At 31.3% G+C, this 19150-nt stretch overlaps 2 protein-coding genes and 1 long non-coding RNA gene across 3 annotated transcripts; 1 reads left to right on the plus strand and 2 right to left on the minus strand.

Annotated features, from left to right (window-relative positions):
- Positions 1-3019: 3019 nt before the first annotated feature.
- Positions 3020-7026, minus strand: NES (nerol synthase). The gene is made up of 7 exons (NM_001289294.2): positions 6919-7026; positions 6531-6807; positions 5743-6121; positions 5414-5632; positions 3895-4033; positions 3527-3775; positions 3020-3443 (listed from the first exon to the last, which is right to left on the minus strand). The coding sequence occupies exons 1-7, from the start codon at positions 6919-6921 to the stop codon at positions 3105-3107; spliced, it is 1605 nt and encodes a 534-aa protein (NP_001276223.2). The 5' UTR covers positions 6922-7026; the 3' UTR covers positions 3020-3104.
- Positions 7027-10154: 3128 nt separating this feature from the next.
- Positions 10155-12420, minus strand: LOC100806684 (BTB/POZ domain-containing protein At3g22104). The gene is made up of 2 exons (XM_006594586.4): positions 10876-12420; positions 10155-10689 (listed from the first exon to the last, which is right to left on the minus strand). The coding sequence occupies exons 1-2, from the start codon at positions 11839-11841 to the stop codon at positions 10303-10305; spliced, it is 1353 nt and encodes a 450-aa protein (XP_006594649.1). The 5' UTR covers positions 11842-12420; the 3' UTR covers positions 10155-10302.
- A 4800-nt stretch (positions 12421-17220) lies between these two features.
- Positions 17221-18922, plus strand: LOC102662279 (uncharacterized). Its single transcript, XR_417689.4, has 2 exons — positions 17221-18603; positions 18724-18922. It is a non-coding gene; the product is annotated as an uncharacterized lncRNA (long non-coding RNA).
- The last annotated feature ends 228 nt before the right edge of the window (positions 18923-19150 follow it).

The following is a 19150-nucleotide window of genomic DNA, read 5'->3' on the forward strand; positions in this document are numbered from 1 at the left end:
TGTAGAAATTAAAAAAACGTACTAATATAGATGGGGTATATTTTTTAGAGAGTTGAATTATTTTTATAATAATTTTTTCAACAAGTTTTACAAACAAGTATTTTTTTTTTTGAGAATGTACTGTGGAAACTATTTATTTTTACATAATTAAAATTTATAATAAAAACATATTTGAAAATATGAATTATATTTTAAATTTAAAATGAATAATTTAAATTATGATATAATATTATTTCTAAATATATAAAAATTAAAAATATTAAAATCCAATTTAAATATAGAGAAAAAAGAAGGAAGATTGAAAATGATAGATAGTTAAGAAAATTAAGTATAAAAGTAATGATAAAAGAAGGATAGTTTGAGATGGTCGATAGAATTTTTTTTGTCAATTGTATGAATCGTGTATGAAATGAACATCCAAAAGAGAAAAAGAAAAAATATTAAAAATGTTTAATTGAAAGAGGAGAGCGAGTCGATCATTCTTAAAATTGTGAATTGTAATTTATAACATAGAAGTGAAATTCTTATATCTCTTCTATAAATTACTCATTTTATTTTGCACAACCGTCATTTCTCTTCCTGCTAGCTAGCTTCTTTCCTTTTTGTTTTTATTTACAAATTATTCTAAAACTTTAGTATAGAAATAGTTTAATTTGTACATAATTTTTATAATGTAAATAAAAAATATTAAAATCATAAGAAAAATGTGCATAACTAATTCAAATAGGTAAATAAATATAATATAAGTACTTTACATATTTATGGGAAAAAGTGTAAAATTAAAAAAAAAACTAAGACTCCAAATAAAAATATAAAATTAATGTAAAGAATTTAACTCAATTCAAGTTGATATTTGAAAACAAAACAAAACACTTAATATATAAAATGAAAAATTAAAAATACTAAAAATTTGAGGTTTTAAAAAAAAATATAAAATATATTAAATAATTAAAAATTTATCTGTGAAAAAATATATTATTGTAAAAAAACTCATTTCCTTTGTGAACGAAGATTTAGATATATAGGAGTTACATAAATGAAATTTGCAAATACCTATTAACAGCGTCAGTTAATAAATTAAGCTGGTCTAATGTCCCATAAACATCAAAGACGTCGACGATGATGTCATCAATAATGTAGATAAGAGAGATAGGTTTAGTGAGTTCAATCATTTGCTCTGAAAAAGTGTGGATCTGTGAAGCACGCCATGGGTCACATGTACCACTTAAGAGGTTGATACCTAGCTAACTTCACCTCCTTGGCCATTCCAAGGTCTTTCCACCATTTGTTAATGTAAAAAAGTCAGTGATAATCACTACTACTACTATTTAAATAACCAACGAAAAATGAAACTATATATGATGACATGTCGAGGGATTATATTATTTATGAAACTTACTTGCAAACTTGAATGATTTTATTCTAGTTCATGAACCTAACTATGTAGGAATTGATCATTCATTTATATGTTGTTATGTTAAAGTTTAAGTATTGGAGAATGTGATTAATCCTTAGAATTTGGAAGAATATCTAAAATGTTTCATTATTAGAAATAGTGTGAAATAATTTCTTAGTCATGTAGTTCACTCGGTTTAATTCTTGAGAGATTAAGGAAGAAACTAGGAGAATTAGGCTCTCTCGTGTGAGAAATCACGATTAGAGTAGTTTTACGGATGTAGGTGATAACTAGAATAATAATAAAGAGAAAAATTATTTTAATTACACCAAGAGAGGTTTCATTAGGAACCCACGACATGATCAAATCCTGCATTTGCTTTTTGACATCAAGTTCAGTATTTGTTTTCTTTACTCAATTTTAGTCTAGAATCGCACTATTGTTTAATTTGCAACCAAAATGATTTACATAGCATTTTTCCAAGTCATTTATTAATTGCACGCAAATAGAATATGCATTAGTTGAGCACAAGCAAAATTCTTGTGGAAACGATATTCGATTTTACCATTTTAAAATATTACTTGAACAAATTGGTGCACTTACCAATTAGTTAACAATGATGTTTTGAATAAGTTTTTTTATTTAATTTTATTTTATTCCACTACTTAACTTGAGTTCTTTTGCAAACTTAGATGATCTTGTTCTGAGCCGGATATGTGTTTAATAAGTTTTATTTGAAAATAGTGACTTGAATGTGACCATTTTACTCACGTGAATTTGTTTACGTGATTTGAATAAAATTGGTTTAATTAAATTTCAGTTTTTATATGTTTTTCTTATTTATATGTATGTCGGGTAAAGAGTGTCACACAATCTACTATACATAAAAGATAAATATATTTTATATTTCACTTTCTCGTATCTTGACTATTTTATTAACGGTGATGGAAGTTAACGTTTGTATTTATTTTTCGTACTTTTTACTCTTTTGGAAATTAAATTTTGTATTTTTATATTTCAGGAACACATTTATCAGCAAAGTGGAAAGACGAAAAGTCAAAAAAATATTATATAATAAATATGTTAATATGTTGACAATTAGAGATGACCACGTTGACAATCGTTTTAGTGAAAAATTCATTCCCTTATGTCACGTAAGCTATTTTATTTACGATGACCGACGAAAGTTAACAACGAAATATATTTATCACACTATTTATACTTTTGAATTTATTTGTCTTACAAATTACTCATTTAGAAACAAAAGTAAATATTTATCTTAAATTTTTTAATAAAATTTCAAAAGACCGTATGAGAAAGTGTACTCCTAGTATTTCTCAACTTTATAATTTTGATGCATTGGCTTTGAGATTGGCTGCAACAATACATATGCCGGTAACAGAGCCGAAAGAAACATGCTTTCTCCTGGTTGGATTCCTAATTTGCTCTGCATTTATTATTATTATTATTAGTGAGAGTGATTACTTATTTAAAAGTAACTCTTTTAAATTATTCTCCATTTTTATCATTCATTTTTTTATCCAATAATTAAGATTAATTATTTATTACAATCATTAGATTTTAAAATAATAATAAAATAAATAATAATTTTAAAAGAATTACTTTAAAATAAGTTTATTATTATTATAAAATTTAAAATAAAAAACCCATGTGATCCTAGAGTATGAAATAAAGTAGTTGCGACAAATTATTCGATAACAAATTGCAGGCATAGAATATGCACTACATGTCGCTCAGCACCAGCGACAGCATTATTAGACAGTAACTTGACATGTTCTTGTAGAGTGGAGAGGCCTGGATTGCTACGGTAATGGTACATCAAAGGGACCATTCTAGCAGCATTGAGGCAGAAATTGGTAAATGATGATGGCAATTGATTTTGGGTGAGGATTTCTCGATTGAGACGTTTCCATTCACATGAAATTAAGTGGGCAACATGCCTTTGGGCGTCTTCAGCTGAAACATCTTGGTGTTCATTCATGTAGCAATCAATGTATGACCCATCAAGTCCATTTTGATCTTCACTCTGCATTTATATTCACATAATTAAGACGTGACATGTATAGAATAGAATAACAGAATATAGACCTCCATGCATTTTGTTTTTACCTTAGCTCCTTCCAAATCATCAGAAAGACGAAGAATTTTAGCCACCGAATGTATAATTTGTGGAACGTTGTCCACGATAGCAACAATTTCGTTATTTATAGAATAATCCATGAGGAAGAATGAATGGACAAGCACCACATGCACTCCTGTGCTCACAATTCCATTGTTCAAGTACTCCGCTGACCTTGGCAAATGACCAGAATTCAACCAATGTGCCTCTTCCAAGAAAGCATTCAACAATCGAACCCACTGTTTCATACGTATAAATACTTCATTATTAGATTCTGGTTCTTCCTAGTACTTATTTAAACAAAATAATTAACATGTGACATGCATGATGAAATACATAAAATAAATTGACCCTTTACCGATCTTTTCAGGGTCTCTATAGGGTTGAATCCATGCTTCTTGTAGATCTTTTCGGCAAAGTCATTGGTAATTTCGTAAAGAACTCTTAAACACATTTTCATGAAGTCTGGAAGTTGCTCTGTACTAGCCAATTCCCATCTGAATGAATCGAGATAAATCACTTCGTTGTAAGCACCAGATTGTTAGGAATCTAAAAGCTATCCACTAGAAGACTACCATTAAAGAAACTAAGAAATTTAAATAAAATTGATAAACTTTTATATTTCTTCATTGGTGATTATCTATAAACAGGAATAATCTTATATAGCCCTAATAAATGCCGGTCAATGAATGATAATTATCCTTTTTACAACATCCTTTTATATTAAGAAAAATAATATAATTATAATATAAATATCTAAGAGAATCTAACAAAATTCTTAAATAATTTTGATTTCAAGGCATGTGTGGGCCTCCCTAGACACGTCCTATCAATCTCATCTATCAATGGTGTACCCACCGTTAGGGAAAGGAGAGAGACCTTTCTTTGTGTAAGGGTGTTCCCTGTCGCAGATAATCGAGTTGGAACAAGTTTATTTTAACTGTTGTTTGATTCAAAAAAAATTTACAAATGTATTTATTTAGGCCCTAAATATTAACCCGGTTAAAACTCAACACCTTTTTGAGATTTAACCGGATTGACCTGATTAAAACATAATATAAATTAAAATTTAATAGTATGCGTAGCTAAATTAAAAAGTATAAACCTAAAATTAATATATATTTAAAAATAAATAATCCTCTCTTATGATTATAAAATTTGAACCTTAATTGTTATAAATATACTAGCAATTATGAAAAATATAACAAAAATGTAGTTTTAATAACTAATATTAGTCTTATGACTAATAATATTTTCCAACATTTTTTTATGTACTCACTCTATTCTTGTTAGATTATTACTCTTTATGTTCGCATGTTTCTGTCTTTTCTCTTTTTATCTTTCTCCCCATGTCAAATTGTAAAACGTTTCTTGAAGGGAATAATATTATTCCTTTTAATTATTGAAAAAATTAATATATATATATATATATATATATATATATATAATAAATATGCCTGATTAATTCAAGTAAGTAAATGAATAAAACATAATTAGTACATAAGATTTATGAGAAAAAGATTAAAGTTTTAGAAAAATAAAAGTACAAAATTACAAATAGCTAAGATTTGAAAGAATTTTTTAAAACAAAAGTTGGAATTTGAGGAGAAAAATATTAACATATTAAAATGCTTAATACTTTGAATTTTTTGAAAACATAAAATAAATATAAACCAATGATAAAGTCACTTATAAAAAAAATAAAATTATATTATTAGAAATGCATTTAAGATCGACAATATACATTTGTTTTTTTTTTTGTAAGTAAAAGGTGCATGATTAAGCATCACAATAGGAGTAAAGATTCTAACTAGGTTGGCATCGCTAATTCTATTGATTGTCTGCCGCACACACTAGAAATATATATATTTGAATACCTTTTAATAGCATCTGTAAATAAAGTAAGCTGGTCTAATGTCCCATAAACATCGAAAATGTCATCAATAATGTAGACCAGAGAGATAGGTTTGGTGAGCTCAATCCTTTGCTCTGAGAAGCGTGGATCTGTGAAGCATGCCATTGGCCACATGTACCATTTAAGAGGTTGATATCTAGCGAACTTCACCTCATTGTTCAGCCCAAGGTCTTTCCACCATCTGTTAATGTAACAGTGATTGCTACTACTATTTAAATGACCGACAAAAAATGAACATATATATACGATGACTAGCTACTAGCTAGAGGAATAATTATTTATGAAACTTACTTGTAAACTTGAGTTATTTCATTCTGGTTCACGAACCTAACTATGCTGGAATTGATTTCAGCAAGTTCCTCTAAGCATTCCCATTCTCTCTTGGTCTTGAAATCATTTAGAAGTATACTTGTGTCGTCCCTGAATCTTGATAAGTCATAATGAAGCGGATGCTGAAGAGTCTTAGCAACATACATAGCTTCATTATGCTCTTCATGTCTTGTCAGCCATGCATGAAGAAGTTGGTGGCAGAGGTAACCTGCATCATCAAGACTGTCTTCTCCTTCAATACCTAGCTGGGTTGCCTCATACAGAGAAATAAGACCCTTCACATCTTCACCGTGTTTTTCTCTAAACTCTTTTTTGTTACTCTTCAGGTTGTCAAATACATCTGCACAATCATTATAGTTGGTATATATATTATGGTGAACTAATAAAGAATGAGATAATGGTGGTCAACTGGTCATGACCAGCTGTTAGTGTGTTTAGATACCTCCTAGAATTCTTACCCCAAGAATCATGGTAAAACATTGAGAAAAGTTTAAATAACTATTTGCGTTGTTTTGGCCCTTATTCAATGTGATTTTGGTAGAATTGAAAGTTAATCCAAACTCGTCGTATTCCAAGAAAAGCCGTTGGGTGATGGTGGGAAGCATAAATGATTTTGTTTAACAATATGGTGAAGGAATTGGTCGGTCCCTCGTTATATCAGATAAAAGTAATATTCTATATTGTATGGAATGTAGTTTAGAAAGTAAATATGTGTGGTCAAATGTTTATGTAGTGAGGATAATTTAAACCTGCAAGAACATAATGGCCTCTTTGTCTAAGTAAACGGAATGGAAGTGCAACTTCACAAAGTTTATGGTTATTCGCAAAATCACTGAGATGACTGCTAAATATCAAATGTTGCTTCTGAAGAGCAGCTTCAATTTCCTCTTCGAAGTGGTGTTCAATGCCAAGCCTTTGGATAGTGTCAACCATATACATACTCTCCATGGGATCCTCGCCAATAAGCTTTTGGAATACATGCTTAACTTCCTTCAATACCAACGCTTGTTTGATATAAATATTATCCTAAAAATGTAATGGATCAATTTCAGAAAAACCTTCGATGAAAAAGATCGATCGTCAACAGAATTAGAATTTTAGTTGAACAGAAAGAAAAAGAAGAAAAAGCATCCTTACCATAAAGGAGTCTTTTCTTTAATTTGTAGAACAGTGCGTCTTGGCTTCTACTCTAGTTAGATGTGTAGACATGAGTCTATTCATGCTCTTATTTAACGTTGCATCCGCTCACAATGAGTTTGTACACATTGAGCTCTTTAAAAGTTAGATATTTCATGAAACACGTTTATTGTCATCACAATGTTGAACCTTGAATTTCTGAAAAGCAAACCTGCTAATAAATTCATGTTATATTATTAAGAATATAAATCATTTCAATGCTATATATTGGCTTTGGAAAAATTATGTTAGATAAAAAAGGAATTAACAACACTAGTTAGAAATTTAGGGTAATAAATCATTTATAAATTTAGCACAGTTTTTTAATTAATTAAGGATGTTTGAAAGATTCGAAGACAGAACTGGGCCAGGGAGCAACTAACGATCGAACAACCCAACTTTTGTCGTTTACAAATTAACGGCTGAGATTTTACGTTTCATTAAAATTTCAAAATATCTTGATGAGACACAAATAATTTCATTTTATAGGTCTTTTCGAATCCTAAGCCTGAAAGTGGGTTTGTCCTACAAGGAATTTTAATTTGAGACCAGCAGCTAGTTTTGAAATAAAGAAAATGGCACAGTTACGAGGTAATTTTTTTAAAATTATTAAATAGGGATAAATTTTAAATAAATACCCAAAAAAGAATAAGTAGTAGAAAATGATAGTTCAAAGTGGTAAATCTCTTTAATTTTTTTTTTTGACTTTTTAATTTTTTTTTCTTAATTACAAATTTAGTCCTATATTTATTTCAGTTCACTAATTAGGTTCTTATATAATTTAATTTATCAATTGAGTTCTCTTTTTTCTTACAATTTGATTATTTTAATTTCTAATTTCTGAAATTAAATATTAAGTGTTAATTGCTTGACCGTAACGTATGTTTGGCATATGAGTGTTTCAATAGACAGATAAGGAAGCTGCTCAGACTAAGGATCACATACAAGTTTTATCCTGGATATGGCTACGATTTTGGAAAAAAAGGATTCACTTATCCGCTATCATCTTGGATAAGAATTACTAATTGACGTGTAACAAAAACACGATATGTAGCTGTCAATTAAGAGTCAACATCAATCTTGGGATTGAGAACTAAAATAATTGGATTAAAAAAACTGGAGATTGATGAATTAAATTAAAGGAGATTGTAGTGAGATGAGATAAATAAAAGATTAAATTTACCATTAAACTTTTTTCTAATACGTCTTTGTCTGAATTTGGCCACCAAAATATGTCTTTGTCTGTCTGGTTGGTTGTTTGGTAGGGTACATCAATAATTCAAAAAATGTTGTCAAATGAAATTTCATGTGACTGATAATGAACGATGTGACGGGATTTCGGGTACTCCGATAACAAAAATATATTAAAATAATTATTATTTTAATTTTTAATATAATATTAATTATTTTTATTTAATTTTTATAATATAAATGATAGATAACAAAATTTATAAATAAACTAACATATAAAATTAATTTTATAAAAAAAATTAAATACAAACAAAAATTATTTTGGAACAAAAGAAAATAAGCACGTATGTATCACGGGTTTTTTGGGTTCAATCCTTTCCTTTGAAAACTGTGAATCGATTAGGTATGCCACTGACGTCATGTACCATCGAAGTGCTTCATCCTAACAACTTCAACTCCTTGGTTAGTCCACTATAAGCAAATCTTATTTTTGAATAAGAAACTAGGTAAAGTTTTTAAGAAAAAACTAGATTAATAAATAAGTAATTATGCTTTATTTATCATTTTTAAATAACTAAATAAAATATAAAATCATTTATGTCAGTCTAAGACTAAGACTGAAACAAGTACGAAAATATTAGATAAAGTTATCTTGTAAGAATGTTTATCAAAAGTTGCCATAGAATCAAACCGGATGTCAACCGGTAAGACTGGCGAAAAGCAGCATGAACTTGTAAAAACCGATAGAAATTAAAGAATAAAAATGCACTAATTAAACGCCTGCTTACTTTTATAGCATGAAAAAGAGAGTCTAAGTTACAGCACCAACAATGTGGGACTCCTCGTAGCTAGTATGTGTAATTTGTAGTATAGAGTGAACATTATCAAGTTTAAGCATGTGGGACTCAACACAGTGCAATGAAATTGTAGTCCAAATTACGACCTGAGACTCTCTCAACATAACGTCTTTGCTTAATGTGAGACGCTGAGACTCTACTGTGCAACACAACAATTATAAACCGGAAGATATAAAACATATTGGTTCAAAGAAATAAAAACGTATTGGTTCATAGCTTCATATAACTAGTACCGGTTCAACCATGGTTGGACCATCAAATCTTAAACCGATACTATCACCGGTTTAATGACTGAGTCTAATTTTTAAAACATTGTATACTTTCTTTTTAGGTAAAATTGTAAAATTGGTCTCCTACTTTATCTCCAATTATGGGTTTGGTTCCCTTATAATTTAATTCATAAATTTGATCTCCCAGCTTTATAAATCTCCGCAAAATTGGTCCTGGAAGTCCGATTTGGACGTTGACCGTTAACATCAGACGTTGACTGCCACGTGTTAATGTCACGTGTGACTGTCACATGTCAATGACACGTGTCAATGTTTGAGTGATTCCCTGTAAATGCTTCATTTTTTTGTAGGTAAAATTGCACTTTTGGTCCTTCAGTTTTACTCCAATTTTGATTTTGGTCCCCCCATAATTTAATTCACATATTTAGTCCCCCAATTTTATAAATTGTTCATGCAAAATTGATATTTTGAATGGTTTAGCCACTGGTGCTAGAGACATGGTAGGTCTTGATAAATTTCGCACTTCTTTTTCATCACAAGTTTTTCACTCACTTGAAAACCAGAGAAAAATCACTCTGTCTCTCTTCCATTTCCGGGGTTGTTTAACTTGAGAAAGTGGCGCATGAATTCCAACCTGAGCTTGAAATTTTCAGATATCTTACTTTAACAGGTTCTATAATGATTTCCTATTTTTTTTTCTTTTTTTGCTCCACCCTGCGGTAATAAAATGAATGATAAGGATGCATTATTTTAAATCTTCATATATATATATATATATATATATGAGTTATTTCAAAGAGTAAAATTAACAGTGAAAAGTAATTTCTTTGGCTATCCCCAAAAAGTGGTGAGGCTGAAGCCCCTGAAGGAGTACTGTAGGTTTCTCTTCTATTTTTCTTTTCTGCACAAAGCAAACAAGTGGCAATTCTCTCTTATATAAAATCATGTGTGAAATATGTTACATAGAATATGATATCTGTACAGTATTTGCATAACTTTACTCCTTTAATACTTGAAGACTACACAGGTATACACACAAAATTCAGTCTAAAATCTGCAACTAAAAATCATGAACAGAGTTTTGGCAAGTACATAGCATTGCTCATAATATGGGTCCCTGACTTCTTCATACTGGCCATTTGGGTCCCATTCTGCATTCCTTCCCAATCTCCTCTAAGTTCTTCAGCATCATAGCTTCTCTTTTCAACATCCTCATTCGCTTCCATGTTCTTGAAGCTTTTACGAAACATGGACTCAAAAAAGTTTTTCAAATGATCATTTTCCTGGAGCAAGGTCTTCATTCGGCTTTGTCTAGTAACATAAGCTCTTGGTTTTGCGTCTGAAGGAAACACCAAGCTTCGAGTAAGATGCCTCAAAAGTTCAGCTGACAGCTTCTCGTGGTTCAGTGTACTACAGATACTTATCTTCTCTTTTTCACTTAGTCCTGCATGGACCTATGAATCTATATCGATAACTGAAAGAGACTTCATAAAACACTACACATTGCTAAAAAAAAAATTAGTAGAAGCAATAATCAATTAGAAGCTTCAAGCTGTTTAAAGTGAAAAATTGCATACAACACAAGTATTGCTGTCTTGCACACTAATAGAATCATAGAACAATGCAAATTGGTAGCTTACCTTTAGATACATGTCCATGGCTAGGTACAATTGATCATGAGATTCCCTTGCTGCATCTGGGAGCACTGTAATCAATGCTTCAAACTCAAAAGGTTTGAGATGGGGATCTGGAGCAACTTCCACAAGGAACAAATCCATCATTTTCGCCACTCTCATCAGTCGATTTGAGGTTAACTCAAAACTACCTCCAAAGAAAAATATGTGTACTAGCCTTAGGACAAAATCAACATCATATGCTTGACCCTTCCCGTGTGGAGATGGAAGAAGTAGATAATCAATTGTTGTTTGATCCAGCAGAGGACCTATAAGACTTTCTATCTTGTTTATGCAACTTCTGCTCATTTTCAAACTAACAGCAGACCGATTAAGATTGAATAAATCCTTGCAAGAAATTGATCTCGATTCTAGCAGCAAAACAAGATCGATTACAACCTTAGTAGACTCCATCTTCTCAGCTTGTGCAGCACCAAGACAACTTGAGTTGTGATAGTGGAACAGAAACCTAGAGACCACACCATGATCAAAATCATAAGATATCATTGTCCTTATGACCTTATCCAACAAATCAATCTTCAAGAACAAAAGATGTTCAAACCACCATGTAGCCCCAGAGCAGTTATTTCTCCAACTATTATTACTGCTAGTAGCACAGGAAAACTGAAAGCTTGACCTGTTGGAGGAACATGTATTTGGACTTGTGATGCCGGGTGAAGCTAGCCTCTCTATCAAGTTATCCACAATTCTGTCCAGAATTTCCAAATAACCTTTGAAAGAAAACAAGCCTTGACACAGTTTCAATGCTTCAAGGAGCTCAGACCAAGTCCAGAAACGAATCCCATCAAGAAATTTTTCAATTTGAGGTTTCAAGTTGGGTGTTCCTGCAGGACCATCATCATCATCACATTCCATTTCCAGGAAATGAGCAGCAGAACATAGCATGGCCAGGTTGGATGGAGTCATCTCCATACTGCTATCGTAGCAAAGTCGTCCTATGTGCTCAAAAGCATATGCAGCCACTGGAAAGTCACAAAATATAACTTTCACTCCACATTTATGTCAAAAGATTACCAAATAAGTTGCTAAATTTACGGGAGAAAGGTGAAAGAATTTTCTGCACAGTATTAAGGAAGGTTAGATGGCCTGAAGAAGTATTGAAAAATATTTTATTTCTTTACCAAAGAAAGTAAATTAGTGCAATGTATGAAAGACACTAACAAGGCATCCAATTTTCACATGTATTTTTTATTGGAAAAAATCATACTTGAATCGAGTAGGATTATTATGAATAGCAAAATTTTACTTCTTAAGTATTTATTGCAGTGTTACATTTACATATCTAGGACTTAACTCAAACTACTAGTTAAATTAAAACAATTTCACGTTATTTGATCTACCTGCTTGGTGATATAAAGAAAATAAGGATACATTATAGATGATGAAATTAAATAGCAAATATACAAAGAAGAGAATAAATGTGATGATGATACAAGAAAGCCTCAAGCAGAAGGCACTTGATGTAATATATCAGGTTTTTTTTATCAATCTGCATATTCTCTCTCCATTAATATATTATTATACAAAATTCAGATTTTAAAACATATATTCACCCAAAAAATATCTTAAATAATTTAAATAATATAACAAAAATACTTAAATTTAATAATATCATTTTCTTAATAACAAAATTAAATTATAAAATAATATTACATAAATTAATTTAATAAATAAATAATTTTCAAATTAATTAAAAATAATTTTATATAATATAATATTTAATTTTAATAATATATAAACTTTTTTATAAAAAAAAAGGAAGAAGGGAAGTCGGGGTGTGAGAACCCCGTGAAATGTGTAACATCCCATTTTTCGTAAGCTAATTTTAAAAAATAATTTTTATTTATAAATAAATAGAGTTTTAGAAAAATGATGAGATTCTATAATTAAATAAATAAGGAGATATAATTATTAATTAAAATAATTATTTGAGAGAAAATAAAAAAGGTATTTTATTTATTTGTTTGATAGAGAATAAAATAGAGTTTATCTTTATAAAATAATAAATAAATAAATAAAGTAAACATAGCTATAAATAGTGTTAGGTCAGTTTTCACAGTGACGCTTTCTCTTCGTTCCCTCATTTTCGTTTTTTCCCTTCTCCTCTCAAAACCCTCTCTTTTTTCCCGCGGCCCACCAAACTTGTCTCAGAAAATCGATGATCTCGGACTCATTCACCGTTGGATCGTCATGAAATTTGAGCACCACGTTTGCAACACAATTCCGAGCATTCTCACCGTTGGGAATTTTGATATCATGTCTGAACTGAGAGAAACACCCTTCGCATTGTAGCATTTTTCTTTCCCGCAGAAACCCAGAGCTGTCTTGGTAAAACTATGATCTCGGTTTCGTTAACCGTTGGATTATTGTGAAATTTGGATATGTTGTTCGAAATTCAATTGCGCACGCTTTGACCGTTGGGATTTGCGCGATGATGTTCGTGGAGAGAGAAAAAGGAATCGCATGAAGATAGTCCAAATGGAGGCTTCAATCCCTTTTACGTTTCTCTGACGTTTAGGAACTCTATCGGAGCAGTCGGAGGAGAAACTGGAGAAATCTTAGGGAACCGCTCGAGATGCTGTTATCGCTGTCGGAAGACACGTGAGTCCGCTTAGAGGTAAGGGATGAGTTATTCACAATTGGGGATTAGTGAGAACATGTGTAGGGATCCTTAGAGGATTAAATTGGGGTTTTATTTTGGGATGTTTGTTAAATTACAATTTTTCCTTTATGATTATAAATAAAATATTGATGTCCTAATGAAGATTGCTTGATAAATTGTGTTCTTGATATTTGTATGTTTCGACCTATGATTTTGATATAATTGTGTAATATTATTTGAGGGGTTTTAGTCCTCATGTTGTGATGATCTTTTATATAAATTGTTATATTGAGGATATAAAATGATGATTCAAATTGTGAGTATGTGATGAATTGTAGAATAACATGTTGCTTTGAGATTATAATATTGTTATTGAGATTGAGTATAAGTGTAAAGTTGAACATGTGTTAATTTGTGAGATACGTGTAAACATGTAATGGTGGATTGTCACACTATGAGAAGTGAAATTGTGAATGAGTTCTAGTTGTGGATAAGTGTGTAGTTAACACTTGATATGAAATTACTTGTGTTGTAAGCTATGAATTGTACAATAACCCGACCAGTGTTATCTTGAGAAAAGCGTTGATGCGCAGTGTTAAAGAGAAAATGTAGGTTTCCTATTTAGGAGCCAGTGTTAAATCATAACACAATTGTGTTGAACATGTTTAAAACACGAGTGTAAGGTCGTGGGTATTGTATAATTCATGAGCAGTGTCTGCATGCAAAAATTATTTTAGGGGTTGGACCTGAATCAGGAGGGAGAGGCCCTAACGGACTCTTCGGAGTGTAGGCCTTGGGGGTCACCGGGTTTGAGTGCTACTTTAAGCCTATGCTGATCTCATATGGTTGGAGCATTCTCGCAAAACATCGTGACCCTGACTGGTCTCCCTATGATCTTACTTAATGAGAGTGACCTGACAAACTCATTGTGTGGTGTGTCTTGTTATGTACTCCTAAGCGCCCCAGGGTGGGTTTTCACTGACATGGTACCACATTGCATATAGGATTGAGTCTTAGCATAACTGTTGCATATGCTTGCTAATTGATGTGTTATTATATCTTGATCAGAGTGTGGGATTCTTGTGTAATGTGATTGATGATTGAAAAGTGAATTTTGAATGACGAAGTGGTGAAGTTACGTGAGCTATGTTTAAACAAGTGGTATCTCATTTATATAACATGTATATTTAATTGTCTTGTTTCTCTATTAGCTAGGAATGTGATAACTCACTCTCTGTGTGTGGTTGTGTTTGGATCCTGTGATGATCTTGAACTTGTGTTCGGGGGAGCAGAAAATAGGTGGATGACTATGAAAAATCTCATGCTAGAGGACACGAGAACACAACGCTCTGATAGGATGTGACATTAGGATATAGGTTCTATATTAATTGTATGAAGCTTAGACGACCTTGTTGAGTCGAGAATACTTTATTATTTATTTGGACAAGTTTGAATATGATGTAAAAGAAAAATGAATGTGAACCTTTTTCTCCTTTGAAAGACTTGTAAAAAAAATATTTTAAAAATACTTTTAATTAATATTTGATTTTTTTTTATTCCTTATTAGTATATATGTGAGGGGTAGAGGGTGTCACAAAATGGCCAAAAGAGGTGTACTTTGGGAATAAAAGGCCAAAGTAGTATATTTTAAGAAAAAAATGGAGAGAGAATATGCAGATTGGTAAAAAAAACCTAATATATCATGGGGGTCATGTTTGTAAGAAGGGAAAGACAGGCCATGCACTTCGTGCAATCCATAATGACATGAAGAGTACTGCAAGCAGGTCCACATGCCTGCCATGCTTTTAAGGTGTAATTAAATTATGTTAAGTGTTTACTTCTCATGCTGTTGGGAGTAAAGAGCATGCGCATGCTAATCACCATCCGTTTCACTCAATAAACTACAAGTTACTTAAAAACGATGGCATAAAATAAAGAGTTTCACCTTGTTTACCATCAAAGTTTCTTCGCCATTGATATTCACTTCAAGGTCACAGCAAGCTCCCGTTGTTCCAACATTAATTTGAGGATTAGGAAGTTTGTGGGGTATATCTGTAAATGACAAAAGACCAATTAATCAGAAAAGGGAAGTTCGTGGGAACATAAATTTGTTAAGGAAAGGATCGTCAGTTACAAGAAAAAGAAAAACATGATGTGAATATGTTTTAGCTTAGTCAACAAAGGAGCATGAGAGACTTACTTACTGAAAGACACAGAAGGGAACAGTTATTGAATAAAAAAATATAAGTTAATTAAATTAACTAAAATAACTTGTCAAACACTTGACAAAATCAAGAATTTAAAGTATTTTATCCCATTTTTAGCGTCCTAACTTTTTTTACATCAATTTATTTTACACTTTCTTTTGCATCGTTTAAAAGCATTAATTTCTCTTGTTATCGACATTTCTCTCCTTGCTAAATAGTCTGGCACTATATCAAGTGTAAAAGACTATACAACTTGATGTCAACTAAATACTTCCCCAGTGTTTATCAGTGTTTTTTTTATTAAATTGTAGGGCATCACTTTCAATTAGTTTTTTTGGCCACAGAATAAAAAATGGAGACCCAACGCAAGAAACACAGAACACAATTTTTCTAACCATGCGCATTGATCATGGTAATTAAAGTAATCCATAATTCAAAGTGACCAATGTATCTTGCTTGACTGAATTAGCTTGGCGCAATGGCACTTCCCTTTTTCCTTTACTCATGCCACAATTTTATGGGGTGGTAGCTTGCTTGACCAACCAATTCAGTGGGCAATGGATCCCACTATTTAGGAAAGGGAAAATCAACACAAAATTTTGCCTTTAGGTGAAATACCTAATGCCAAAGGCCGTCATCGACAAATCTATTATTGACTTGGTTCAGTGATTTGGAAAAAGAAAACTATGACTTGACAGTCAATCTTATAGGTGTAGTAATAATAATATTTTATGAATTTGAATTTCATCATAAATAATAACCAAACAAACGTATGCCTTAAAATACTTATTCCATTGTCTTTCTCGTCACGCTATTGCAATCACACCTGTCACTAGAGTATCATAATTGTCACCACCATATTGAGGCAGCCATTAATAGTATTAGTACTAGAACGTGAACACCAACTCACATCATGTTATGGATGATCTTGCTATTAAAGAATTTATTTATTCTCAGTCAATTTCTGCATGATTTGGCATATAATAATAAATACAAGGATTTAATATTTTTCAACTGAAAATTCTGTATGAAGGGAACAAATAAAGGTTTATATTAGTAGAATGAATTACTCACAAGGTGTACGTGATAACTTAGACCCTTTAAACATTTGATAGAAGTTTAATTTTTACTATGTGAGTAGAATACTATTTGTGAGTGTATAGGAGATATTCTTTAACTAGTATTCTACTTTTTTTTATAGGGTAGTCTCATAATTTTGTCATAAAAAAAAGTGAAATGAGTTGATGAGTTTTTTCTTCCTTACCACCAATTCATCAAAAAATGAGAGTACAACTTTATTCCCATTTTGAAATATGAATTGGAAAGACCAATTTTTCCATTTTATGACATGTTAGTAGGTTAATATATCTAAATCTGAAAAAATGATATTAAATAGAAAAATAAAAAAGAGAACATAACTTTTATAAATAAATAAAAAAGACAATGAGAGATAGAATTAAATTATCAAAATATAAATAAGAATATGATTGGAGAATAATAAAATTTATGTTTGAATTAAGGAATTTATAGATACATATATAAAATAAAATAAAGTTTTGATTGAACACTAATTAAACTATAAGTTTTAACAAGCACTACAAAGAGCTGTTAAAAAAAACAAAAAAAACAGCACTACAACGAACTACATCCGCTGCTACACCGGTAATCATGTGTATGCCTCATGTTTCTAAGATCAGAATAATGTTTGAACTTAATGGTCTCCACTTTAAGTTCCTCAAATTAAAAATGCTTTCTTTTCTTGTTATAATTATTTTTAATTAGAAGAATTTATAGAGCATAGAACAAAATAGAATAAAATTGGCTAGTGAATTTTCCCCCCTCATTTTTTTTCTTCATCTGCAATTAATACTGGAATAAAAAACTTTATGAAAATTGAATTCACTACCACTCAAACAAAAAATTTATAGTTTGGTTGGTTTAATAAGTTTAATTTGATGAAAATGACTCTTTAGATGTGTTTAATTTGATTAATCTATGGACAAAATATTCTCACTCTTTTACATGTGTGTTCTCATGTTTGTCTACCATGAAGAAGTTTTAAGTGGTCCACGGCTAAATCATTTTATTTTACCTACAATAGAAGGTAATAATGATATGTTGATATATATTTTCTTTTATATATTTAAATTAACTTTTTAAAGAGCTTAAATTAATTTTGTTAATTTAACACAAATATTTTCTTTTTCTTTTTCCTAACCTAATTCGCCTCCATCGGACTCAACTTTTTTTTATCCAGATCTACACCACAACTCCTCCCTCCGATTCAACATCTCAACTCTCTACCTCCTTCCTACCTCCTCCCCGTTTCTTCTTCACAACAACAATCTCAACTCGATTCTTTTTAATTAAGAATTTTGCCATGTATTTGGGTTTTGTTGTGGTTTAAAACCACTCAATCCACATGTGTTTCTACAGTTTGAGAAATCGACCCCCCTAACCCCGATTTTTTATCTTCCTTTTTACTATAAGAATAAAAGTCTGTGGATTTTGGATTGTCTATTAGTGTTTGTGTTTCTGTTGTAGGTGAAGAAAGGGGAAAGAGGGGATGGTAGTGGCGGCGGTGGGAAGGAGGAAACGGAAAGGAAGGGCCACCGCTAGAAATCACAACGGCGGATGAGAGGGAAAATAGCAGTACCAACAAGGAGGGAGTGCATGGTAAGGAGAGTCGGTGCAAAAAGAACAAGAGGACCAAGCCATGTCAAGCCACATCACTTCATATTTACTCTTGCTTTCTTGTGTCCGTCATTAATGATCGATCTCCTTCACGTTAATCACAGCAGCCAGCACTCTTGTCGACCTACAGCAACTACAACCCCAATCATAACAGGCTTCCCTACCTCTCTTGTACCCCTTCTTTTTTTTCTTTTTCATTTTTTGGTCATAAAGCATGGTTGCATTTCAATTGCAAATAATAAATCATAATTTGAACACACTGTAAGACACCAACTTTTACTCAAATTTCAGATTTAAACAACGATTTCCAAACAAGCATTGCAATCTGCTTGAGTTCTGTTATGGAAAACACTTTGGGGCACTTATCAACGGATGCATCCCACAAGGGACAAATCCCAAGTAGGAATTCTTAACTCCCCTGCTAGTTTAAAATTTTATTTCAAGCGTAAGACAATATTTACATATAATAACATCTAGCTATTCCAATTTTTATGTTTAGCTCTTACGCTAATGCGTAGTTAAAAATGTTCTGTGAATAATTATTTGGTATGTTAAAAAAACAGTTACAATGCCAAATAATATTCTCAACTTTATCTGTTTAGCAATAGAATTTATGCATTTCATAGTTAAAGCAAGTGCGGTTGAGCGATCGTGATCATATACCGCAAGCAGTGATCAAACAGTATCACTCATTGCGATAATTATTTAGATTAACCCC

This window comes from Glycine max, chromosome 13 (genome assembly GCF_000004515.6).
Source record: "Glycine max cultivar Williams 82 chromosome 13, Glycine_max_v4.0, whole genome shotgun sequence".
Taxonomy (NCBI): domain Eukaryota; kingdom Viridiplantae; phylum Streptophyta; class Magnoliopsida; order Fabales; family Fabaceae; genus Glycine; species Glycine max.